Below are 26,770 nucleotides of genomic sequence, written 5' to 3' on the forward strand. Positions count from 1 at the left end.
ATTGAATTTAAATAAAAAAATAAACCAGTAATACATATACATATATATTGCTACGGACTGAACTGTGTCCTTTTAAAATTCTTATGTTGAAGCCCTAACTCCCAATATGACTATTTTTGGAGATAACATCTTTATTTTTTATTTTTTAAAAAGATTTTATTTATTTGACAGAGAGAGAGAATATAAGCAGGGGAGTAGGAGAGGGAGAAGCAGGCTTCCCGCTGAGCAGGGAGCCTGACCCCAGGATCCTGGGATCAAGACCTGAGCCAAAGGCAGACGCTTAACAACTGAACCACCGAGGCCCCCCCTGGTGATAACATCTTTAGGAGGTAATTAAGTGTAAATGAGGTATAAGGGTGTGGCCCTACTAATAAAACTAGGTGGCCTTATAAAAAGGGAAACGAGATCTCTCTCCCTTCCCTCTCCCTAGCAGGGAAAGGCCATGTGAGCACACAATGAAATGGCAGCGACGTACAAGTGAAGAGAAGAGGCCTCAGAATGAAACCTACCTGCCAGCAACTTGGTCTTGGACTTTCCAGCCTCCAGAACTGTGAGAAATAAATTTCTGTTGTTTAAGCCACCCAGCCTATGGTATTTTGTTATGGCAGCCCAAGCTTGGACACACACACACACACACACACACACACACACACACACACTGTTGATAGGTACACAAATAATTGTAAGAAATGTTAAAGAATGCTAAGTGCTATAAAAATATGGAGTAAATGATATGTGAGGAGTGCAGTGGAGGTGGCATTTCAGGTAATCCAGGCTGTAGATCATGAGAACCTGAACTTGGGCAGTGACCTTAGAAAAACCGAAGATTACATGGCTTCAAGAGGGCACCATTTGACTTGTCAGCTACAACTGACCAGCACCCGGACTGCCCATGGATGTTGGATATTTCTTCTGTATGTATGTAAAACATCCCACTTAATCCCCTGAGTTTTAGTTTGTTCCTCTGATCATCCTCCATCCTATTGCCAGAGTGATTGTTCTAAATCTCATGATGTCACATTTCTGCTTACAATAGTATCATGATTGCCTGGATCTCAAGGTCAAGTTCAGATCTCCTCCTTAGCATGTCTCCCTGCCTCTCTTTCTCAAATCTTTTCAACCCACTTCTCCCAGTCCCACCCCTACCCCCAACACACACATCCCTTCATTCTGGTCATACTCAGCTAGTTCCTTTACTCTGTCCTACTGCTTCACGAAATTTCTGTTGCTGTATCTGGAATTCCCTCCTCTGTTTAGCCAACTTCTCCTTGTCCTTCAAAATTTAGGGCCAGAATTACCTTTTCGAGGAAATCTTCCCAGACCCCTTCTGATTTAGGTCCCCTCCTCTGTGCTCTCTGTGATTCACTTGGCCTCTGTCCATATCACATAAATGCTGTGCTGTGGTATTGGTTTACTTGTCTTTCTTTCCCACAATCTGTGTCATATTCATTCTTTTTATCCTCCATGCCAAACATGGGGGCCTGTCACATAGCAGGTCTCATTAAGTGCTTATTGGAAGAATTAATTTTTTTAAAAAAGATTTTATTTATTTATTTGAGAGAGAGAGTGCAAGAGCATGAGCAGGAGAAGGGGTAGAGGCAGAGGGAGAAGCAAGCTGCCTGCTGATCAGGGAGCCCCACATGGAGTTCCATACCAGGACCCTGGGATCATGAGCTGATCCCAAGGCAGACGCTTAATCAACTGAGCCACCCAGAAGACTTAATTTTGTAAGTAGAACCACTGGGCTTAGGGAGCCCCTGGAGAAAAACAGCAAAGAAAACATTTCTGAGGCTTAACGAGTAGACATTTTGTGGCTTGGACATTGACAGGGAGGACCACCTGGGAGCTGGAGAAGAGGAAAAAATTGCTTCGCCAGCCTCTCTTCTTGCTTACACATCCAGAGTGCAGGACAGGTGAAACTGAAACAAGAAAAACTACACTTCCCGTCATGCCTCAAGGCACGGCTATCGGTTTCCCCTCTTCGTCACCGCCTCTTCCCCACGGAAGTGAAAGGAGCACTTCCGGGTTTGGCAATAACGCGCACCCGGCGGCGGCGTTAGACCGGCCCTGTTGGGTCTTGCCCCGAAGCTCCGCCTTTCTCCGGTTTTTCTAGAAACCCGGCTTTGCACTTGGTGGTGTCGTACAGGTATTTCCCGACCAGTTCGGGTGCTCTCAAGGCAGTTTGCTGCTCTGGAGCGGGCGAGACTTTTCTGTTGAGTTTCGGAGTTCCCGTAGGGCGCGGCGGGCTTGTGGCACGGGGCAAGGAAACCGGTTACCGGAATCGTGGCCCCGTGCTGACATTCCCTTTCTTTCCTTCCCGATTGCAGCGTCCCAGACGCGTGTTTGGGTCTCCCATGGCGGATACGGCCCCGAACGGCCCCCAAGGGGCGGGCGCAGTGGTAAGTGAGCGAGCAGGGTCTTCTGGCTTGATTTACTAGAGTTAGGAAGGAGGGGGAAGTGTCGCCAAGTCTGTTCGGAGACGTTCCACCTCAGTGCTTAAAGGGACTGGGAGTAGTGATTGAGGTCGGGGTAGCGTAGAGAGGAGAGGTCTTGAGCAGAGATGTAGAGGAAGCTACAAGTTTTCTGTTTCTTAAGCCACTGTGGGCCGGGCTGGAGCAGGTGGCTCTCAGCTGTATGCCAAGGAAATCGGGCCTTCTTACCCGCCCCGCCCCCCCGCGTTTCTAATTGTCTTAGGTTCCAAGGTTGAAGATGCCAGCTGAGGGGGTGCCGTGACACAGGCCTCATTCCGCACACGCATGCTAGCAGAGAACGTCTCTGCCCGTTTTATGCCATTATATGGAAATTACGCAGTGGGGGAAGAGCAATCTGTTTTTTTTCCTTTTCATCATTTTGTCTTTACTTCTTTACGAAGAGAGATAACTAGGCTTCTGTAAATATTTTATTCTTAACATGCAGATCTGCTTACTAGTTATTTGTACCCAAAGCATTGTTGCTCTGTAATCTTAAACACTATGAATATGTGAATTGAGCATGTCACTTTTTCCCCTTTAAACATTTTACAACATTTCCGTTTATAGACACAGTTTTCTTTTTTATTTTGTGGAACCCTTGGAGAATTATTTGCATACACAATGATGGCTAATTCATAAATACTTAAGTATTCTACAATACCACAATGCAGTCATTGCTGCAATTTTTGCAATTAAATTTGAAAAATTTAACATTGATACATATTATTACCTGATTTAGAATCCATATTCAGATTTCCTCCGTTGTCTGTTAAAGCTGCTTTCTCCTTATCCAGGATTTAATCCAAAGCATGCATTGCTTTTACTGGCCTTTAGTCTCTTTAGTCTAGAATAGTTCCTTTTGCCTTTCTGGTGCCATTTTTGACTGTCAAGAACTCAGACTTGTTTTGCTTCTCAAATTGAAGTTGCCTGTTTTTTTCCCCTCATGACTAGAATCAAGTTAAACATTTTGGCAGGAATATTACATAAGTGATATTCTGTCATTTTCAGTGCGTATATGTTTCAGGAAACATTTTATGTTAATTTATGTCAACATTGGAGAGAAGTTTGATTATTTGGTTCAGGTGGTATCCAGCAGACTCTCCATTGTAAAGATACCGTTTTTCTTTTGTAATTAAAAAGTATTCTGTGGCCTGATGCTTTGAGACTGTGTGAATAGTTTTTCACCTCAGTAGGTTTTCACCCAAAGTTTCATTGATGTTTTTTGCCCAAACTATTTATAACATGGCTGGGTTGTTGACTCTTAAAGTGTAAACCAATACACTTTTTTAAACCTTTTTTACTGTACTAAAATGCAGATACATAAAAGTGTACAAAATGAAATGAATAGATCGGTGGTTTATTACAAAATAAACACCCTAACCAAATAGATTTCATTGTATTTTATTTTTAAAAATATTTTATTTTATTTATTTTTTAAAGATTTTTTTTTATTTCAGAGAGGGAGAGCACGTGCACAGTGGGGAGGGGGACAGGGAGAGAAACTTAAGCAGACACTGCTGAAATCAGAGCCCAACTCGAGGCTTGACCTCACCACCCTGAGATCGTGACCTGAGCTGAAACTAAGAGTTGGAGGCTTAACCCACTGCGCCACCCAGGCACCCCAAAAAGATTTTATTTTTAAGCAATCTTTATACCCAGTGTAGGGCTTGAATACACAACCCCGAGATCAAGAGTTGCTGCTCCGCTGACTGAGCCAGTGCACCTAAGCTTAAATTTTAAAGAACATGTTCTAAAATTTCAGACTATGGTGTAAAGTCTGAATATTTGTGGAGAGCCTGAGTACAGTAAGCCAGATTCATTCTTCCACTTGACTATGGGTGATCATTTAAATTTAGAGGAGTCACAGTATAGTAGGTTTGGATACAATAAACCAGGCATGTTTCTGAAATTACCCACATATTGTTAAAAAGACATTCAGTGAAACATCTTTGGATTTTAAAATGTACTTGCATTTTTTCCCAAAAGGTTTTCATATCTTTCTTTTTTTTATTTTTTTTAAAAAGATTTTATTTATTTATTTGACAGAGAGAGACACAGCGAGAGAGGGAACACAAGCAGGGGGAGTGGGAGAGGGAGAAGCAGGCCTCCCGCTGAGCAGGGAGCCCGATGCAGGGCTCGATCCCAGGACCCCGAAGGCAGACGCTTAACGACTGAGCCACCCAGGCGCCCTCTTTTTTTTTTTTTTTTTCTTAATTAAAGATTTATTTATTTATTTGAGAGAGAGACAGGGACAGAGCATGAGCAGGGGGGAGGGGCAGAGGGAGAGGGACAAGCAGACTCCTCACTGAGCAGGGAGCCCTATGTGGGACCCAATCCCAGGACCCTGGGATCATGACCTGAGAAGAAGGCAGACGCTTAACTGACTGAGCCACCCAGGCGCCCGGTTTTTCTATCTTTCAAAAGATAATTTAGATTGCTTGTAGTGTTTTAGACTCCACGTTAAGATTCATTAGTGAGTTTTGAAATCCATTTAGTGAAACACTATTTCTAAACATTAAATAGAATACAAAATACAAAAATCCGTTATACATAGGGAAGATACTGTTTTGTGAAACTTCTTTATAGAAGTTTATATATCCGTGTATGTTTGTATTAGACTTTGATGTAAAAATTAATAACGTAGATTCTGTCAGAAAATGTAAAAGCCACTTTAGGATTTGAAGACAAGATACATTTTGAATGAGAAAACAGATTTTAAGTGATTCTATTAGTGATAATGGATCCATCTTTGGCAAACGCAGCAAGGGCAAAGGTAGAATGAGAAAACATGGAGAATAAAGTGGGATATGGGAGTTTAATTTAGGGCCAGTGAAATAGGGTAAGACGAATGGGGCAGCTTCCAAGGGGATGAAGAAAGTCATAAAATTGGAGAGGCAGGTGCTATTTAACATTTCATAGCCATATTTTGAACACTTAGAGTATGTCAGGCCCTTGTGTGTATGTAAGCAAATTATAATGAGTTAGGTAGTGAGTGACTATTACCATGGTTTTACATTTCTCCTTTGTAAGGTTTATTTAATGCAAACTGGCTTTGTGTAATGCCTTTTTACTCAGATCTGAAACCTACCTATTTGAATTTGAGATTTCTAAGAATAGGCATTAGGGTTCTCTTGAGAGCAATTAGTTCTTATTTAACGTTCTTTTAAAATAGATGAAGCCAGTATTACAAGTGTTGAAGGAATACAGACAATTGTAGTTAAATTTCTGTTCAAAGGTTTCATTCTTAATTAGTCTTTATTTTTTTAAATATCAACTGGTATTTTTCTATTTAAGTACTTCCGCTGCTTTCTACATTAAAACTATAAGGTGTTCGGAGATGTTGCTGAGCATATAGGTGAAACAGTTGCCTTAGGAGTTTTCATTTAATGATCTCAAATAATTGCTACAGGGTTGTTAAAACATTTTGAATAGGAATAAGACTATGTGATCTTCATCCTTGGAAAGATAATTTGCCGGCTTAGTTTACTACAGTCTTTTTCTTTTTAAATTTAGCAATTCATGATGACCAATAAACTGGACACGGCAATGTGGCTTTCTCGTTTGTTCACAGTTTACTGCTCTGCTTTGTTTGTCCTGCCTGTTCTTGGGTATGTATTACACAGATTTTCTGCCTTTGATATTCAGTTGTTTGGTTGGTTTTTCTGTACTACCTTTTATGTGCAAGACTTGTTAAATTGCAAGAGGTTCTGGGACAGATAAAACACAGGTTTCATGCTTAGGTGCTCATAACTCAGTAATAGTACCAACTGGAGGAATACTGTATGTCATGTGCTTTGTGAAAGCTGACATCACGTTGAAAATCAGAAAGAAAATGGATGTGTAGGGATGAGAGGAGTTCATATTTTTTTCATTTTTGATTTTTTAACTTAAAAGGAGGAGGGCTGCTTTATAAAATTCAGTTGGGTATATATATGAGGTGATGCTTCTAAGAAGGTATAATAGGTTCAAGTAATTTTTTTCTATTGACAAGTGAGAGATTTAGGTGTTGTGCAATTCTGATGCAATCCACAAAGGAGGAAGAGACACGGTAGTTATGTCCCATGATAACCTCTCCTCTGGTAATTTGCAGGTTGCATGAAGCTGCCAGCTTTTACCAGCGTGCTTTACTGGCAAATGCTCTTACCAGTGCTCTGAGGCTGCACCAAAGATTACCACATTTCCAGTTAAGCAGAGCATTCCTGGCCCAGGCTTTACTAGAAGACAGCTGCCACTACCTGCTCTACTCACTCATCTTTGTCAATTCCTACCCTGTCACAAGTATCCTTTCCGGGCCTTTTTGACAAAGGCGTCCCCTACCGAGTGTATAGGAGGTCTCTGGATTATTTTTCGCAATAGGAAGGGTTTGGCAATGAGGGTTTCTGTGAACCTGGGTTGGTTAAGGTTTGTTGACACTTAATTTGAATGAAGCTGCATTTAGTGTGAAATCTAAATTTGAAGAGCTGACGTGGCGTGGGAATTTTAAATTTTGTATCTTTGTTCTTGCCTCTTGTAAACTTCTCTATTAGCGATGGATATTTTAAACTTCAGATTCCAAGCACAGGACTATGGAGGACTTATTTTAGTATTTACACTTGTTTTTCATTTAATTCACATCTTTGGGCAGTTGTCCATATGTCTTGCTTTAAAAAAAAGAGAAATCCTCAGCTCTTTAAACTCCTAGTGAGCTAGAAACAAATGGAAATTCATCAAGAAATAACTTACTTAAGCAGAAGTTTGGATAATTAATAAATGCAATACAAATTTAGTATTTACTGTGGATAGAGTAGAAAATAAGGACACATGGATAATCTTTGGAGCTAAGGAGAATGAAATAACTCATTTGGAATTGTATGTTTACACATTTCAAAAGTGTGTTGGATGATAATAGGTTTTCTCAAAAGGCTGGGGAGAGTTGGGGGGGGAGAGCTGCAGTTTAGTATGTTTGGGAAGCACTGGATTAAATAGTTTTAAGTAGGTTTCTTTACTACAGGACTTTGATGTGCTAATGTGCATTGTGAGGCCAAAGAGTGACTGGAGTTTCACAATCATTTTTTTTTTTTTAGAGCACTAAATGAGAAAAATATGCAGTCAAGATTACTATATCCAGCTAGGCTGTCATTGAAAATAGAAGGAGAGATAAAAAGCTTCCAGGACAAACAAAAACTAAAGGAATTTGCAAACACGAAAGCAGCCCTACAAGAAATATTGAAAGGGGTCCTCTAAGCAAAGAGAGAGCCTAAAAGCAACATAGACCAGAAAGGAACACAGACAATATACAGTAACAGTCACCTCGCAATCATTTTAATAGTTCTGTCCCCACTATCGTCCCTCTGTCCTCCAGAAAGTATTTTGTGCTTTAAGTGCTGCTCTTAAGAGTTCTTAAATGTTTCTGATACATTCTGATAATAATCATAAACAGTACATGTGTCTACATAACTATACCTAATGGAAAACACAGTAAAATATGTCTCTAGGGCTAAATATTACCTATTTAGATAATACTTTCTATGTGAAGTAGCAAATTTTAAATAGATTTTTAAAAAGTCTTAAGGAAAAGAGAATAGGTAACTGAAATTTTTTGAGTACCTATTTTGTCAGTGCATACAAACTTGGCATATTTAATCCTTGCAATACTGAAAAAAATCATAGCATCATATTTTTTTTAAGATTTTATTTATTTATTAGAGCACCATTGGGGGGGGCAGAGGGAGGGGGAGAAGCAGACTTCCCACTGAGCAGGTAGTCTAACATGGGGCTCCTTGGTCCCAGGACCTTGAGATCATGACCTGAGCCGAAAGCAGAGACTTAACCAACTGAGCCTACCCCAGGTGCCCGGAGCATCATATTGATAAGGCCACTGAGGCTCAAAGAGTTTCAGATAACTTGCCTGACATCACATTGGCAAGTACATAGTAAAGCTAACAAGGTCTATCTGACTTTTTTTTTTTTTTAAAGATTTTTTTTGGGCGCCTGGGTGGCTCAGATGGTTAAGCATCTGCCTTCGGCTCAGGTCATGATCCCGGGGTCCTGGGATCGAGTCCCGCATTGGGCTCCCTGCTAGGCGGGGAGCCTGCTTCTCCCTCTGCCTCTGCCTCTCTGACTCTCATGAATAAATAGAAAAAACATTTAAAAAAAAAAAAAGATTTTTTTTTTTTTTTTTTAATTTATTTGACAGAGAGAGAGAGAGAATACAAGCAGGGGGAGTGGGAGAAGGAGAAGCAGGCTTACTGCACAGCAGGGAGCCCGATGCGGGGCTCGATCCCAGGACCCTGGGATCATGACCTGAGCCGAAGGCAGACGCTTAATGACTGAGCCACTCAGGCACCCCAAGGTCTATCTGACTTAAAAGGTCTACCTAATTTACAGTTAATGTATGAGTAACACTTAAGTATAGTTTTGAAATATTTCTGTCTGTACCTGGACAAAGCCAGTCCACACAGCAGGTGGTCACAAAGTTTGTTGAGTGAATCCTGAGTTGATGCCAAATGAGGCTCATGACCAGTTAAGACAACCTGTCTGCCTTTTCTATGCAATTGGTTGTTTGCTAGCCCCTCTCTGTGGGCATGTTGAAGACTAAGGATTTCATGTTCCTTAAATTCTACATTAGGGGTGGAGGTTGGGGAGTAGTGAGCAATAGGAATAGCCTAAACTAGTAACTGGCAAGAAATACTAATCTGATTCTTAAAGTAGTTGGTTATTAGGTTAGTAAATAAAGGTGAGCCCAAAGTCATTACCAAGTTGTGTTCTGATCTTTGGTTTTAAAAAGGTGATGCTGTCCTTGCTCTGACAATGATAGGTACTTACACCCTTTATATTTTCTGAGTAGTTTAAAGGTGACATTGAAAGCTAAGATTATGAATCTCTTATCAAGGATTTGTGAACTACAGAATGTTAGCTGTAAAAAAACTCATAAGAAATCTGTAGCTTTTTAAAAAATATTTATTTGAGAGAGAGAGCAAGCACTCGTGCACAGGAGGTCGGGGGGCGGGGAGAGGGAGAATCTCCAACAGACTCCCTGCTGGAGGAGCGTGGAGGCCCCGCTGAGCACAGAGAGACTCAGGGCTCCATCCCATGACCCAAGATCATGACCTGAGCCGAAATCAAGAGTTGGATGCTTAACTGACTGAGCCACCCAGGCACCCCCCCTTTTTTTTTTAAGATCTATTTATTTGAGAGGGAGGGGGAAATGAGCAGGGGAGAGGGAGAGAAATCTGTAGCTTTGATGAAACTTAGCCTAGGAGATGAAGTTAGTGTCAGAGCCATGAGTGGAACCCAGATATCTTGATTGTCCTTTCAGGGTTCTGTTTTCATTACCTGCATTGCTTCTACTGAATCAGGCTTCAAGTTAGGATATATGTCAAAGTTTAAATTTAACTATTTAAGAAGCAACAGAATTTTACAGTGGCCTTGGAGAGGAGAGGCTTATAGCTTTCATCAGTTCCAGAGGGATCTATGATGGATTAAAAAGTACGAAACTATACATGGTCTCTACTGAGGAAATTGGCATTTTACTTAATTCTTGTGAGTGTCAGGGAAAAATTGGTCAGGATATCAATTTGGAGAACGATATTAGAGAGGTAGGATTTTTCTTATCCTTGGGTATAGGTCACTGTCTTGCTTGCCAGTTGGAATTAGGCATTTTTGGATCCTAATGAGTTATGGTGGTTTTGAATTTGGAATTCCTTGTGTTACAGTAATCACCATTTCCTATCACACCAAAGCTTTCAGGTAGTGTAGAAAAATACAATGGTTCATTTCTTAGAAAATGCAAATACTTTTTTTTTTAAATGAGGGTAATTTAAACATTTTTTTGATTATTTTTTTTTTAAGTAAACTTTACACCCAACATCAGGCTTGCACTCACAACCTTGAGATCAGGTCACATGCTCTACTGACTGAGCCAGCCAGGCACCCCAGAAACTGCAAATACTTTTAGGACACATATTTTTGCCATTCATAATGGACTAAAGTCTATATCATTTTATGAAAATATTTGACAAGTTTTGTTGTTGTTCTTGTTATCAGCCTGGCAGAAATTGGGGTAAATAGGGTCTTTTGAGCAATTTTTATTTTTCAAAAAGCTGAATAAAAATTGCATATTTATCCATGACATAAAGCCAAACAGTTGAACTCCAATAGGTGTCTGTAATTAAACTGATGAGACTCTCAATTAACTGTACTACACAAACCCAAATACATATACACTTTTTATTTGTACAGGCTGAGAACACATGAACTGTACAAGCTTGATAGGTACAGTATCTTGAAATAATGGGGATCTTGTAGGAAAGAAATAATGAAAGATCTTTAGTTGAGGAAAATTGGGGAAGTACTTTTTAAAAGTTTTTTATTTTTATTTTTTTTTACATAAACTCTACACCCTATGTGGGGCTTGACCTTACCGCTTCAAGATCAAGTACCACCCCGAGATGGAGTCCCATGCTCTACTGATTGAGCCAGCTGGGGCACCACCGAAGAAATACCTTTTAAACCATTACCCCAGACTCTTTCCTAAGCAGTTATGATGAGGAAAGCAGGACCAAAGACTTTATATTTGAAGGCCAAATTATTCTGGCCAGGATGGCCATTGTGGGATTAAAAATTGTAATATTTTGAGGTGGCCTAGATTTCAATTGAATTTAGCAAATGTTTATAATATTTTATTATCTAATAGAAAAGAAAAAAACTTTATTAATAAAACTGTGAGCTTCAGAAAATGAAGTTATTTACAGGTAGAAAAAAAAAACTTCATTTGGTTACAAAGTAAAACAAAAGCCATCACTGAAGTCCTTTTAGCAGATGCTGGTTCAGATATATATTGGGCATAATACATAGCCTGTTTTGCAAAGTACTTGATAAATGTTAAATATTTTCCTTAATTGTTTTCTCCAGTGAGTATTTTCCCAGTCTTGTTATTCTCTTTGCTTCATGCCGCCACATACACGAAAAAGGTCCTTGATGTAAGTAGAGCTATGCTGTTTTTTTGACTCCTGGATTGCAGATTGTTGGCATGAATTTAGTTCTGAGACATTTTTGTATTTGTCACAAAAATTTCCTTCAATCCCTGCAAACTTGTTGTAAATTATTAGTGATTTAAAAGTTTTAAATTTGAAATTTTTTAAGTTTCACAAAATACATTTTGTGAAGGATTGTATTGGATTGTATTGCAGAATACCCCCCAGTTCCCAGAGAATTTCTGAAGTTTGAAATAGATCTCTTTGTTTTTTTAAAAAAAAGTCATTTAGGTTTGGTAAGTTGTCAGAGATCTCTTGTTCTGTCATTGTTTAATTTTAACATACCGGGTAAGTAGAGTGTACTGAATTTCTTTTACATTAGTGTTCAGAACTGCTACTTTGCGAAAATATTTTCTTATTCCTGGGTTGGAACAGGAAGCCTCACTTAAGTGTGCCAGGTGGATTGACTGCATATGCACTGACATTTGAATTAAAATATCCAAATATTTGCCTTGCATTGGCCTGTTTCTTTATCCCTACAGTTCTTTGGTCACAGCAGTGATTGGACTCTGTAATTTATTTAGCTAAGGATTCACAAATACCTTAACTGTATTACTAGGTAGTCCGATTTTGTTATGGTTAGATAGAAGTAATCACCATTTTTTTGTGAAATAATCTAGTCTTTTTTTTAACAAAAAATCAAGCATGAAAATGACTTACTCAAGCTGTCTTTTTATTTATCAAATACACAAAATACAACAAAGCAGGAAAATACACTAAATTTTACATTATTTTGTAAACTTTTATATTACTATTTCCAAAATAATTGTCTTAGTTGCATTACCTGTTGGATATGCTATTTATCTAAAGAAAGAAAATAATTGAGTATTCAAAAATGCTTCATTATTTCTAATATTTGTTTTCTTATGTTTTAGGCAAAGGGTTCAAATAGTTTACCTCTGCTGAGATCTATCTTGGATAAATTAAGCGCTAATCAACAGAATATTCTGAAATTCATTGCTTGTAATGAAATATTCTTGATGCCTGCTACAGTTTTTATGCTTTTTAGGTAAGAATAAAAATATATTTGTTTTGAGAGGCAGATGACTAAGTGAATATATTAAATACATTAACTCATTTTATCCTGCTTAAATCTGTTAGATACTGGTGTGCGGAGCTAGATTGATCTTAGCCACCATTTTTCATTTTATCGTAGAGAACTGAGACCTTATGGTAAACCTTAGGAACTTGTCTTATTTATCATTCCTTGTGATATACCATTTAACATTTTGAAAATTAATTTTAGAACTGCTGCCTATGAAAGAATCTTGGGAAGCCTAGTTTAGTGTATCTGCCACTATTTAGATGATTTTTCTTTTAGAAATTCTTCAAAAATATTATGGTCTGATATTAATAGCTGCCTACTATCGTCTCCATGTTTTGTTTGTGTCTTTTTTTTTTTTTTTTAAGATTTATTTATTTGAGAGAGAGCGAGAGAGAGCACTAGAGGGGAGGAGAGCATGAGCTGGGAGCAGAGGGAGAAGCAGGCTCCTTGCTGAGCAGGGAGCCTGACTCGGGGCTCCATCTCAGGACCCTGGGATCATGACCTAGCCAAAGGCAGATGCTTGACTTACTAAGCCACCCAGGCGCCCCTTGTTTGTATCTTAATTATAGAAGTAATGCATGAATAAAGAAAGCTGTTCTGTTAAAAATTAGAACATTGGGCTAGTATTGACCCTCCCCATCAAGATTCTTGCATTTACGTTTTAAAACTACATTTCTGGGGAGATGGGTGGGAGAATGGGTGAAATAGATGATGGGGGTGAAGGAGTGCACTTGTGATGAGCACTGGGTGATTAAAATTAAAACTTAACCAAAAAAAAAGGAAGGAAAGGGGAGGAGCATAAGCTTTGGTTACCAAGTCAAAAGTTCTTCTCTGTCTCTATTAATGTGTTTATCTTCTTTGTTGTAGAAAAAAAAATTCCTAGTTTCAGAGCTAAAGTGGAAAATATAAATAATTCAGATTAGCAGGAAAAAAAATAAAACTACATTTCTGCCTGGATTATTGCTTTTTTAGTTTTTCCAATAAGAGGACATTACAGATAAAAGCTAAAATATCATTTGACTCTAAACTGTTGCAGTTCTGTCCTCTCCTTCTCCTATGTGTATGTGCATGTAGTACTTTAAAAATATATATACAGATACATAGAAAATACATATTATGGGTGTGGGGTTTTTTGTTTGTTTTTTTAGTTTTTTATTTTGCATCAGAAGTGCCATAATGCATCAGTTATCTGCATCTTGCTTTTTTTCACTCCTACAGTATGTTTTCATGACCTATTTATGTTGATAGATACAATTCTGGTTTGTTCCATTTAATGGCCATGTAGTGTTTGGTCATATTCATATGCTGCATTTTACTACCTGTTCCCCTGGTGATGGGGAAACATTTGTTTCCAAAGTTTTGCTTTTCCAGATATTGATGGAGTAAACATCTTCTTACCCTTTTTTTTAAAAATTTTTATTTATTTTAAGTAATCTCTCCTCCCAATGTGGAGCTCAAACTCAGGACCCTGAGATCAAGAGTTGCATGCTCCTCCAACTGAGCCAGCCAGGCACCCCTCTTTTTACCTTTCTGCTTGTACTTTTGTGCCTGCGTTTTCTCTAAACCAGAATTGATTTTGCTGAATGTAAGCTAAGTGCATTTTATATTTAATAGATGATGCCAAATTGTCCTTTAAGATGTCAGTATTAGCTGTTTTCCATAATCTCATTAACTTGTAAAAACTTATCTTTGTTTATGAAATATTTCATTTTAGTGTGCATTGCTTAATAATTAGTGAGATTTTTGCATGTCTGCCTCTTCAGTAGTCTGTAAGCTAGTAACAGTTTTATAGATTTCCTCATAAATGCCTTCGTTCCATTCTTTTAAGTAATGTTTTTCTCTGGAAACTCCAGGACCACTGCATGTTGCTCAGGTCAGAGGATCATAAGTTAGATAATATAATCTAAATAAAGTCTGGGAATGGCACAATGGAAAGACTTCTTATTGGATGTTAGGGACCTGGATTCTAGTTGATGTGATCATTAATTTAACCTTTTGAGCATTGATTTTTCACATTTAAAAAACTTAAACCTTAAAACAAACTGATGTTAATTTTCAAGATTATTGTAAAAGAGATGAGAATTTACTGGAAGTATTTAAATAGAGAAATCACTTTGTTATTCTAAAAGACTATAGTAAGATTATAAGGTTTTATTCAGTCCCTAGTAGGAAAAGCTGTTGATGCTTTAACATGTCACTTGCATATAACACAGACTATAAAATTAAAAATAATTTAAAATCATTATTCCTTAGATGTTCCCTCCATGATAGAAGCACAATCTAATATTAGAAGGCTTCATTAAGTTACATTTTTCTGAGTAATGCATCAAGCTCTGTATTTAAAAATGAAGGTAAAGTCTGTGAGTTTATCTTATATGTACATGAACATGAGTGTAAAAAAAGATAAAAGAATGAGATCTTTGTAGCTTTATTCATTAGTAGAGAGCGTGTTACATAATAGTAATACATAAGATGAATTGCTTGAAGCTGTAAAAAGAATGAGGTAAATTTATGGTGCAGATAATCTTCAAGATATAATAAATTTAAAAATTTATTAAGAACTGTGTAGGGTGTTCGCTTTTATATTTTGGGGTGTGTTTGTGTATTTAAGGGCATAGAGATGTTTTTTCTGCGTCAAGTTTCTTCATCTTTGAAATGGGAGTGATAATGCCCCTTCCCTCTTAGAATTGTTTTAAGTGGATTCAGTGAATTGTAAAGTGAGCACTGTATTAGTGTTAGTCATTATATACACTTGTGCATGTGAATTTCTGGAAGGATATATTAGAGACTGAGCTGTAACTCTGAGGAAGGAGCTAACTTGGATGATGGAAAATTTGTTTTTCATTGAATATTCCTTTCTGTATTTTCTGTAGTATGTGTATTTTTCAATTTGAAGAGTTAAAGATTTGTCATAGGAGTTATTGGGGAAAGTGGGTGTAACATTTAGTTTAGTGATTAGTTTGTAATCACAAATTTTTATTATGAAAGTAATCACAATTTAGAAGAAAAGGTAAAAATTAACTTTAAAAACCACATTGGCATCTCTAATGTATTTCTTCAAAAAGTTTTAAAATACAGTTATCATAATACGTATAATTTTATACTCTGCATTCTTCAGAGTTGCTCTCTGGTTTTCATAATCAGGGTTTTAGGTAGTTGCATATTAACTCTATCAAGTAAAGATAATATACTTAGCCTTGCTACCTCACTATCCAAATAGTGATGCATTTAATTTGTAGTGATTGGTAGTGAATGTCTTAACTCAGATAATCTTTCCTAGGAAAGAATTCTTGACTTAGAATTGCATAAATATGTAAATGGCTCTTGGGTATTATAAATGTGCTTTTTAACCAAGCAAAATAGTAGAATCAGCTATGCAAATTTACTAGGGAGCCTGTGTGATTTTACTGGTTTTTTTGTTTGTTTATATAAGATGAACCACTTTTCATTTACTATGTTATAAAGTTTCAAAATTTGATGATCAATTATTAGTGGTAATTATGGAAGCATTTATACATTTTCTTTTTTTCTTTTGAAAGATTTTATTTATTTGAGAGAGTGGGGGTAGGGGGCAGAGGGAGAGGGAGAGGGACAAGCAGACTCCCTGCTGAGCAGGGAGTGTGACCTGGGACCACGCCCAGGACCTTGAGATCATGACCTGAGCTGAAGTCAGAGGCTTAACCAACTGAGCCCCCCAGGCACCCATATACATTTTCTGGTTCATTTAATAGCTTTTAAATTTTTTAAAAGTAATATATACATGAATGTATGTTTATAAAAATTTAAGCAATAACATTTTACTCCTTAGCAATCATATAAATTCTTTTATTTCATTTTTTTTTAAGTAAGCTTGGGGCTTGAACTTACAACCCCAAGATCAAGAGTCACATGCTCTACCAACTGAGCTAGCCAGGTGCCACTCTTTTATTTCCTTTTTTGGAATAACTTCGATTTAGAGGTGCCTGGGTGGCTCAGTTGGTTAAGTGTCCAACTCTTGATTGCTGCTCAGTTTATGATCTCGGAGTGATGAGATCAAAGCCCCGTGTTGGGGTCTGTGCTCAATGGGGAGTCTGCTTCTCTCTCTCCGCCTTTCTCTGCCTCTTTCCCTGCTTGCACCCTTACTCTCTCTCTCTAATGTAAATAAATAAATCTTAAAGAAAAAAGAATAACTTTGATTTAGACATGATAGGTATTACCATGACCGTTTCTTATTTTATTTATTTTTAGAGAGAGAGCGAGCTCACACATGTGCGCCAAGCAGGTGGGGAGGGGCAGAGGGAGAGGGAGATAGAGAATCTTAAGCAGGCTCTATGCCCAGCACTGAGCTGGACATGGGACTCAGTCTCAAGATCCTGAGATCATGACCTGAGCCGAAATCAAGAATCGGACGCTTAACTGACTGAGCACCCAGGCTCCCCTACCGTGACCATTTAATGAATCAAGACACACATTCTCCAATTAAATTGCTTTGAGTTTTGAGAGTATACATATGAATTGATAATGTGTATTTCTTACCCTTGTATTTGTTTATTTCAGTGGGCAAGGAAGTTTGCTCCAGCCTTTTATATACTATAGATTTCTTACTCTTCGATATTCCTCTCGAAGAAATCCATATTGTCGGTAAGCTGGTAATTAGTTTAAATGTTTTATTTGTTGAGAGTATTGTGAAATACAGCATTTATAACTTGTAAGAGTTGTTTAGCTTTTATGTTAGAATTTAGAAGCAAGTGCTATTTTTGTAAATTTAAGTTCCAGGCCTTAGTAGGGTTGATGAGGAGGTGGTTGTATTTCTTTTTAGAAGCTGAGACCAGATTTACCTTTATCTCTACTAAAAATAGTACTCAAAATAGTATTGAAGATGTCTAAGACATTAGTCCCAAACTCAAGGCACTTTCCTAATTGAAGAAACAAAACCGTATGTCAAATAATAAGGAAACAATAGTTGAGGATACAGTGTTCACAAACCAATATATGATGCATTGTTATGTTTGCCTTATCATATCAATACTGTAGTCCACAGGAAGGAGAGATCATTGAGCCAGAAAATAAAAAGAGCCCATGAAAGTTGCACAACGTAGAGATTTTATTTTGTTCAAGAAAGATTAAAGCCTTTGAATAGACAGAATAGGTAAAAGCATTTTAGACAGGAAGATAGTAGGAACTATCTTCAGAGGCAAGAAGGAGTAAGCTGTGTTTAAGGGGCATTGAATAGACCTGTTTGACTATACCAGGGATTCTGAATGGTAAGTGGTTGCAGCTAAGATTAAAAAGGTATATTGGAGCCAAATCGTAAAATTTCTTGAATTTCAGGATAAGAAGTTTGGAATTTATCTTTTAGATGTATGAGAATGGTGGTTTGGACATGATCATATTCTTCTGATAGCCTTGTGCAGAATAGTTTGGAGTGGAAAAATGAGGAAGCAGAAATATTTTAATGAGTTACTATAATGTTCAGGAATGGAGGCTTCAGTGATACAGTAAGTTATGCATGTGGATCTCAGAAGCTAGAGTAAAACTGAAATGAATAGCTGTTTTTAATAGTTTCTTGGATATGTTACCGAGAATACTAATGTTAACATAGTTTGTTTACAAATTGAAAATAAATTCATCGTACAGTATAATTCAGTCAGAAATCCAGTGAGTGTTTTAGCGTGAGCCTTAATTTCACGAGCAAAGTAAAAAGAACTGAAAATGAATGCTGGTCCATCATTTGCCAGGTGTGTAACTTTAAGCAAGTTATTTAAATTTTAATTTCTTCATTGGTAAAGGAGAAAATACCCTCCTTGGGGTGAAATGAAGTAATGTTTTAAAAGTGCTTAGATTCTGTTATGTTTTTAATACATAGTTTATTTTCCTTTTTCTGTGATTCTGATTGTCCTTAGAGGGGCTTTTATGTTCTGTTAGACAATGTCTTTCTTAACAGTACTTCCTAAAATAGAGCTTACTTCAAACATAGGTTCTTAATGAGTCCCTAGTCAGAAATAAATCTTCAGTTTTACTTGATTCCATCAGTTTTTGCCTCTTTTTTTTTTTCTGGTTCATGTATTCATTTTAGACAGTATCTTCTGGTGCCCTGCCCTATTATCCATTTTTCATCAGATTTGTTTTTCTCTGCTTCTTTATACCCTTTTTATCTCTACTCCCATTTTTCTCACATGCCTTTAAATCAGATTAGCAGACAGAGAAATTTAGAAGTGTTCAGTGGGATGAAAAAGGGAAGGATAGCAGTGGATCCGGGTAACACAAATATGTGCGAATAAGCATTTTCAAAGATCTCGCGTAAGCACACAAAACAAATCAAAACAGTGGAAAGGTGATGGGAAATATTTGAGCTTATAAATATTGATAAGCGGCCTATAAAACTACATTTTCTATGCTACACTTTTTTGTTAGGGATTTTGCCAGTTTGTACCATTTTCACTCATCATGATATCCCTCAAGTTAGTGGTATCAGTCCTTTGTAGATGTCTAGTGTAGATCAGTGAGAGCTGTGCTGTGGCATGGCAACCACATGGCAACCACCAGCTACATCTGACCTTTTTTTTTTTTTTTAAGTAGGCTCCATGCCCAGTGTGGAGCCCAACGTGGAGCTTGAACTCACGACTCTGAGATCAAGACCTGAGCTGAGATCAAGAGTCAGATGCTTGACTGATTGAGCCACCCATGTGCCCCACATTTGACCATTGAAATAAAAAGTTAATTAAAATTCATAAACTTTAAAACTCAGTTCCTGAGTCACATTAACCAGCTTCACGCACTCAGAAGCCATGTGTGGCTGATGGTCGCCCTATTCGACAGGCAGAGAGACACTTCAGTCATCACTGACCGTATATTGTCAGCACTGCTCCAAAGCGACTCTGCAACTTGGTCTAGATTATGCCAGGGGTATGGCCAAGAATGAAAGACCTAGCCCTGTGACTTTAGGCAAGCCATTGACCTCTTTAGGCCTCATCTGTAACTGAGGGGTTAGACTAGAGTATTTTCAAGGTGCTGTCTAGTTTTATTCATTAGAGTCATTTATTCAGAAGACAGTGATTGTGTGTTGGTGATAACACGTTTATGTAGGATTGCAGTACTTGCTTTCTAGAGACTTAGGGCTGAGTGAATTAGACAGCTGTGTAAGTCTGTGATGGTGACAGTTCTGTGAAAGCACAGGAAACTGAGGGAGGCAGCTGAGAATTCACTGAGGAGGTGGTAGTAGAAGCCAAGTCTTTTGAAGTCTGAGTTCTGGCACATGGGTGCCTGAAAATGCATGTTGCTGGAGTTAAGTATATAGGGAAGTAATGAAGATTTGTGCCTGGAAGGTAAGACAGGGACTAGATCATGAAAGGGTTTGGAATTCATTTCAAGATAGGAAGAGCATTTGAAATTCATAATATGGAGGGTTTGAGAACGTGATGAGATCTGATTTAGAAATACTCCAGAAGATGCATTACAGGCTCAGCAAGAGGAAGAGAGGACCGTTTTGGAGACTGTGAGGGTAGTCCAGAGCCTGAACTAATTCTGTGTAAAATAAAAAGGGGATAAATTTGGAAGATTTACCAGGTAGGAGCTTAGGGTTTGGGGAAGACTAAGATAAAGGAAGCCCAGCACAGGATACAGAAAGGTAGAACAGGAATTGTCTTTATGCAGGATGGGTCAGCACGTAAAGTGTGAAAACTCAAAAGTGAATGATCAAAATTATTTTTGGTGATATTTCAGATATCTTGTAAATTACAGTTCAACCAATATACATGATTTTGTGTCTGCTAGCCTATACAATGTATGTGTGATGTGTACAGTATGTAATAAAGAGTCCTTTGGAGACAGCAAGCACAATAAAAGTCGACAACCTGTTGTGGGTACAAACGTGCAACATAACTGGAATATAGGAGTCATGGCAGAGAGTGGGAGAGGAGATGAAGCAGAAAATTCGATTAAGACCAGATTCTGGAAGGCATTAGATGTTAAGGAGTTGGACTTTAGTCTAAAGGTAGACAAGAGCTGGTTTGATCAGTGGGCTAATCCAACTGGAAAATGGCATTTATTGAGTATCTTCTATGCTTTCTCACTTAAATTACTCTACAACTGACTCCATGAAGTACATATTCCTATTTTATAGATGAGGAAAGCTCTGAGAATAGTAGGTGGTGGGATTGCCCATAGTATATAATTTTGACTCTCTTGTTCTCTTTTTTAGAACTAGTTGAATTTACCAAAGTTAAATGTGAAAATGATGTGACTCTACTATAAAGATATAAATCACCCCTTATCTCAGCCCTTGGAGATAACCATTTATTAGATGCTTTTGTTAAATGAACTAACTCCCCACCCCCCCAAAAAACACCACACAAATGTTGATTTTGAGAATTTTATTTTGTGCGTTTCCTACAGTGCATTCTCGTTATTCCTTTTACTTTAAATTCTTTAGTGACTGTGGGAAATTCCTTCATCAGCATTTGCTTTGTATTCTTTTTCCTTTTGTGTCTGAATGAAAACTTTTTTATCTTGCAGGACCTTGTTTAATGAACTGAGGATTGTTGTTGAACATGTAATAATGAAACCCGCTTGCCCACTGTTTGTGAGAAGACTTTGTCTCCAGAGTATTGCTTTTATAAGCAGACTGGCACCAACAGTTGCGTAGTTTAACATCCAGCTAAGTTATATGTAGTAGAAATAAGCATTTTTAGCAGTTGGTACTTCTGCTAGGGGTTGTTAATTCCAGGTGTAAAACTGACCTCAATCCAATTTACGTAAATGCATCTCAATGGAAAAATTACCATTTTCCTGGCATGTTAAATCAAGCCTTTTCCCAAGAAAATTTTACTGTGCTGTGTTGTTAATGGTTAAGGACGTTTCTATCTTGTGATAAATGTATCAAAAATTTTTTTAAATGCTGCTGTGCCTTTATCATGAAGTACATTTATTTCTCTTGTAAAAGTAGCTGTAAAATTTCTTTCAACCTAATTGGTACCCTCAATTTATATCTGGCATGATTTCATTATGGTAATATTAACATACATGAATTCATTATATTTTGAGACCGTATTCTTTTGCCATTCAGTAATTTTGGTTGATGATTTTAAAAGAAACATTTACCACTGTATTTAATTTCAGATTGTTACTAAATTGATTTTCTGCTGCTTTGTTAGGATATATTTTGGATATACCATTATAAGAGGAATTCTGCATGCACCTTGCATCTTATGCTATGATCTTCCAAAATTTTTAATGTGGCTTTGAATATTTTTTAAAAAGACTGAACTGTAAGCGTGTTAGCCAATTGGGTCAATATATGGGGTCACAACTGTTTACATCAGACCTTAGTAGTTATACAGCTTTCTTTCAGAGACCCATTAAGTAACCTTCCTTAAATAGGAAACCCTTTTACAAATGTGGACACATAGATGACTAGTATTATTATACCTTATGGAATTACTTAGATTCTTGACTACCAATTTTCTCGGTTTCTTAGGCTTGAATTTTCATAGACAGTTGCAGCAGTTCAGATGTCTTTTGAAAGGAATGTAACTGAAGACTGAGCAGATGCCTGTGCTTGGTGTCTGTTCTGAAATAATAATGAAGATTATCCTGTAGATACATACTTACCCATCAAATCTGATTTAAAAGTTTAAATGGAAAGGTTTATAGGTAAGATAATTGATTGGGAATGGGGCTGGAAGAGGAATTGTGGGGGGAATAGTGTGCATTTTAATTTCGTAACGTGTAGGTAAATTTGGGCGTCTTGGGTGTATTATGCAGCTGTGATTTGAGTTGTATAACATGTTAAATCCTGTTTGTTGAGCTGCCATCAACTTTATAAAATTCATTCTGATCTTTATTACTGTTGCATGATTGGGAATGTTTAAAACACTGCAAAAATTTTAGTACACAGTAATGTAATGGTTTTTGTAACCAGTTGTCTTTTGTCTGCATGTAATTGGATTTCTCAGATACATTCATTAGTAACTTGTCAGTAACATCAGTTTTCTTTTTGTTCAACTTTCCCATCTCTGGAAATGTGGTATCTACTTGATAGCTCAACTGTAGCCAACTGTTTTTGTATTTTTGTAATATTTATCTACTAAGTTAGAAAAGCAGCCTCATGCAATACAGTTGATTGGGTTGGGTGGGTGGGTGTGTGGTTAGCCTCATTATCACTATATATGTAATCTGATGGTTTTAAGAACTAATTTTCTAGAGCAATAAAGTGACTATAATGTTAAGTAAACAGTATATTGATTCCTAATGATGTCTTTAAAAATTAAGTCTTGAATTATATCAAGAAATTTTGGCAGCTGAAGTATTTAAGTTACTAGTTTTTTTGTTTTCTACAATTTTTTAAAATCTTGAGACAATTTTAGATTTATAGAAGAGTTGCAAAAACAGCACAGAGGGTTCTTGTATACCTTTTACTCAGCTTCCCCTTATATTAACATCTTACATAACTATACAGCATTTATCAAAACTAAGAAATTAACCTTGGAACAATACTATTAATTAAAGTATAGAATTTACTCAAATTTCACCATTTTTTCTGTTAATTAATTTTCTTGTGAGCTGTTTTTACTGGTTGTCTTTTAATGATCTATGAGTATATCTCTTTTGAGTTTTTCCTCTTTAGTTTGGAAATTACCATTGGTCAAAAAGATTTCCCTAGAGGAAATAATTTCATGTTGGTTTTGACAAAAATAATTTTAATATTAAAACAACAATGTAGAATACCCTGTGCTTTAAAAGTTGAGGCTTTTTATCACATAACAGGATTATGTTTCTGATATGCTCATGTTGGACTGTTCTTTAATGGAAGGCTTGATTTTTAAATAAAATACTCCTCCACTCATGAAAAAGTAAATTTTACAATTTGAGCATTACTAGATGTTTAGTTTGCATGAGCTTGTAGCTAAGAATTCCGTGATATGTATATGTACAACCAGCTGATTTGGCATCTGGAATTATAGTTTCATACGTACATCTATCAAATTAAAATTAAGGAAATACTGTAGCAGTATATGGAATGAATGAAGTAGGAGAAACTATAGCATAGCTGAACTTAATTTTACTTCCAGGTTTAAAAAAGTTAACACCCAGAATATTTAATTCTTTAGAAGTGGTATAGTGCTATTCTTCTTCTAGTACTTTTAGATATTAAACCCTCTTGGACAGGTGGCAGGAAGCCTAACATAAAACCTACTTTTATTATAACAAGAATTCTGTATTCCTTTTGTATACTTGATTCTTCATGAATTTAAACTCTAATATCAGTCCAAAACTGAAATTTCTTAAGAATTTGTATTTAAATTTTCTTGGAATAAAATTTACCAAGGTAGATGCTCCTGGAAGTAAGCGAATAATTAAATTTAGGTATTTAGGAACTTCCCTTACAGGAAAAATCAAGGCATGCTGATATTAAACGAGAAGTTTTTATGAAAGACTTAAGAGGTCTGTTCTATAACTATGATTTGTAAAGCTGTCAGAATACCTTTTCTTCCTAAAAATCAAGATCAAAAATTCTGATTAGGTTTGTAAGTTTAGGACATGAATATTATTCTATGTGGAAAGGAAAATGAGTGTATATGTAGTAAGATAAGTGGAACCGAGGGACTTCGTTTTTTTAAAAGTTTGAGATCAGAGTGAATGAAATTAGTTTTGAGGGATTGTGGTTAAAGACTCTTATCTAATCCTAAGGAGTTTATTTTGATTAAAATAGTTATTCTGAAACTCTTCCCCCACTCATGTCCGCTCAAATCCCCCAAGGATCTGCTAGCCTCAAAGCTACCACCCAAATTTAGACCAATTTTGATCTGACTCTACCTCAAGGGAGAAAGTAACCACAGACAGTTACGGGGTATGATCAGTAGGTGGCACTCTTTCCTCAGGTCACAGGCCCTGTTGGAAGGTTAAATGCCACCAAAAGTGCAGAGTCAGCCATAAAAGGATCTGATTTCGCCTTTTTTAATATGTAATTACTCAAAATTCAACAAATATTTAGTAAGCATTTACTGTGAGTACATAGTAATATTGAAACTACATTACATGTATTCAGTTATATTGAAATCATAGTAAAATATTGAAATGTTGAAAAGCTGGAAGAGTACCCTATTAATGTTTACTTTCTAGTCAAATGGTAATATAGGCCACAATTAGGTGCGGCATTATTCAGATCATGGGCCCTGTGTTGTTGTTTTTTTCTTTATAAAGAGTGCCTAAATCACCTAAATATACATCAATTATAAAATTGTTCTTTCTCCTTAATTTTCAGCTGTGTAGAAAAATGGTACTTAAAATTTTTTCATGGTCATTTTGTAGGTACACAAGATAAGGCCAGTTTAACCTCTTAAAATTTAGACTTTTCATGGTAATATAAAAGCATACTGAGAGTTTTGGTTATTGTATCAAGAATAATAACCTAGACTTGTAAATTCAGTTTGAGTTGCAGAGACAACTAGTTTCTCTTTTACACCTCGTTGGAATTTCTCTAGGATTAGGAGAATTCTGCAGAGGCTATATGATAATGTAGTTTAATAGGTAGTGTGCCAAAGGTATATGTTTATAAATCCAGGAGTCTTTTCCAGGGTTTGTTTTAATGAGCAGCCCTCTTCTAATATTCAGAGTGGAAAGATGTTAACTGGATCTGGTATTAAGGTTAAGAAAGGAACTGCTGAAAGTTTGGAAGGATTCCTGGTAGTAATTATTCTAGGACATGTGTACCTTCTAAAGAGGTGGTATTCAGGTGGGTTCTTAGAAGGAACCTGTTTTTTCTGTGTGAGGGATAAACTCTAGAGTGCTCTTGTGCAGTGCAAATAGGAAAACTGCATTGAGTTTGAGTTGATGTGATGAGATAAAGTACAGTATTTTTAAAATCTAAAGCAGATTCTGTTTCTTAGGAAAGTGATAAAAAATTGATAGATACCTTTGCTGGAATCTAAAAATTAACTCCTATTAAAGGAGAAGGAAAGTCTCAAGAGTCATTTCACATTTTCCTTCATAGTGTTCTTAAAGCTAACTTTTTGATATGCTCAATCCTTTTAAACTAATTTTTTTCCTTGGTTCATGACAGTTGAATTCCAGATTTTCTTTTGTACCTATAAAGCAGAACAATTGCTTTTGACATGAATTTTTGCTTACATATACATTTGTAAGTTGAGACCAAATGGTCAAAGTCTTGGCCAGGTAACATTTGTGATGTGTCTATATTGGAACAAATGTTGAAAGGGTCACAAAGATTTTCTTAGAAAGAGTCATAAAAAACTGCTTGATTTATAAATGCATTAGTTCTGGTGCTCCGTATAATGGGATATATTGAACTAAAAAATTTGTATATATAGTATGTCAGCGTTTCTTAGTAACTTCTCGAATCCATTTTTAATATCTAATATTGTACAGGTTGGGGAGTTATACTCTTCAGGCCAATACTATCCAGACTGTATAAATTTATAAAATAAATTGAAAAATTCATCATTCTCCTATATTCAAGACCAACGAACATAAATGCTAATGTAGGGCTCAGAGGGGAAATATATTTCTTCTGAATATTTGAGAAAATGTGAGTCCTTTCAAGAAAATCTAATAAACATAATAATCATAGCCTGCTGACATTAAGGAAAAAGGACCTCATTCGCTCTTTCTTTTATGCAGCGATTTACTGGTCCCTACTGATTTCCAAATTGGATCACTGTAGTAAATTATCTATGCTGGTACCTGTGAAAGTAAGCCCTGGGATCCATATTTGTTTTGTGTTCTGCTTAAATCAGCAAGAATGATAAATTTGATGGTGTGAAATTGAAAGTGTCAAGGGCTTTCTTTGGTGACTGAACAAAATGATGTCTCCACTTTAATTTATTGTGACCCTTTTTCACTCTGTGTGCTTTGTATATCTAATATTTATTTCAATACAAATTAAATTCTTGTTCCTTCATCTGTATTGTTATATACCTAAGATTTTATTGATGTAAAAATCGAATTGTGTAATAAAAATCTCTCTGGATTTAAGCAGATTTGAAAATACTATGTTGCAAAAAAACATTTACAGTTAGAATTCAGCTTTCCATTGTGCTTCATTGCCTTATTGTTAGAATAAGGTGAATTTGAACACTTCTATTGTCCTCAGCCCATCACAAATAATAGAAATGGTGTAATTTTGTGGTCTAAGGTGGAACTGGGAAAAAAAAAGTTATAGTGGATCTCTAAGCTGTTTGAGTGCTTTCTTCTGTACTTTTTTGTTTAGTGAGATTTATAGCCTAGTGGATAAGTTATTTATA

General features: G+C 36.6%; 1 protein-coding gene across 3 annotated transcripts; it reads left to right on the forward strand.

The window, feature by feature from the left end:
- The first annotated feature begins 2,012 nt into the window (after window positions 1-2,012).
- TMEM33 (transmembrane protein 33) lies at window positions 2,013-26,501 on the forward strand. 3 transcript variants are annotated; one of them, XM_078068553.1, is made up of 9 exons: window positions 2,013-2,146; window positions 2,328-2,399; window positions 5,985-6,079; window positions 6,562-6,749; window positions 11,364-11,431; window positions 12,361-12,494; window positions 17,067-17,150; window positions 21,024-21,144; window positions 21,985-26,501. In XM_078068553.1, exons 2-9 carry the CDS (start codon window positions 2,355-2,357, stop codon window positions 21,988-21,990), a joined length of 741 nt encoding a protein of 246 aa, XP_077924679.1. In that variant the 5' UTR covers window positions 2,013-2,146; window positions 2,328-2,354; the 3' UTR covers window positions 21,991-26,501. The 3 variants fall into 3 exon arrangements, with proteins under 3 accessions (XP_077924679.1, XP_077924678.1, XP_077924680.1); XM_078068552.1 differs by having other exon boundaries at window positions 21,024-26,501; XM_078068554.1 differs by lacking the exons at window positions 21,024-21,144; window positions 21,985-26,501 and adding an exon at window positions 19,089-19,234.
- Window positions 26,502-26,770: the final 269 nt, after the last annotated feature.

This window comes from Halichoerus grypus, chromosome 3, assembly GCF_964656455.1.
Source record: "Halichoerus grypus chromosome 3, mHalGry1.hap1.1, whole genome shotgun sequence".
In the NCBI taxonomy this organism is placed as follows: domain Eukaryota; kingdom Metazoa; phylum Chordata; class Mammalia; order Carnivora; family Phocidae; genus Halichoerus; species Halichoerus grypus.

Excerpts from the sequence above, each read along its gene's own strand:
- TMEM33 (XM_078068552.1), top strand. The coding sequence starts at position 2,355 with ATGGCGGATACGGCCCCGAACGGCCCCCAAGGGGCGGGCGCAGTG. Across the intron at positions 6,080-6,561 it reads TTTGTCCTGCCTGTTCTTGG|GTTGCATGAAGCTGCCAGCT; the intron begins GTATGTATTACA and ends GGTAATTTGCAG. Across the intron at positions 11,432-12,360 it reads ACACGAAAAAGGTCCTTGAT|GCAAAGGGTTCAAATAGTTT; the intron begins GTAAGTAGAGCT and ends CTTATGTTTTAG.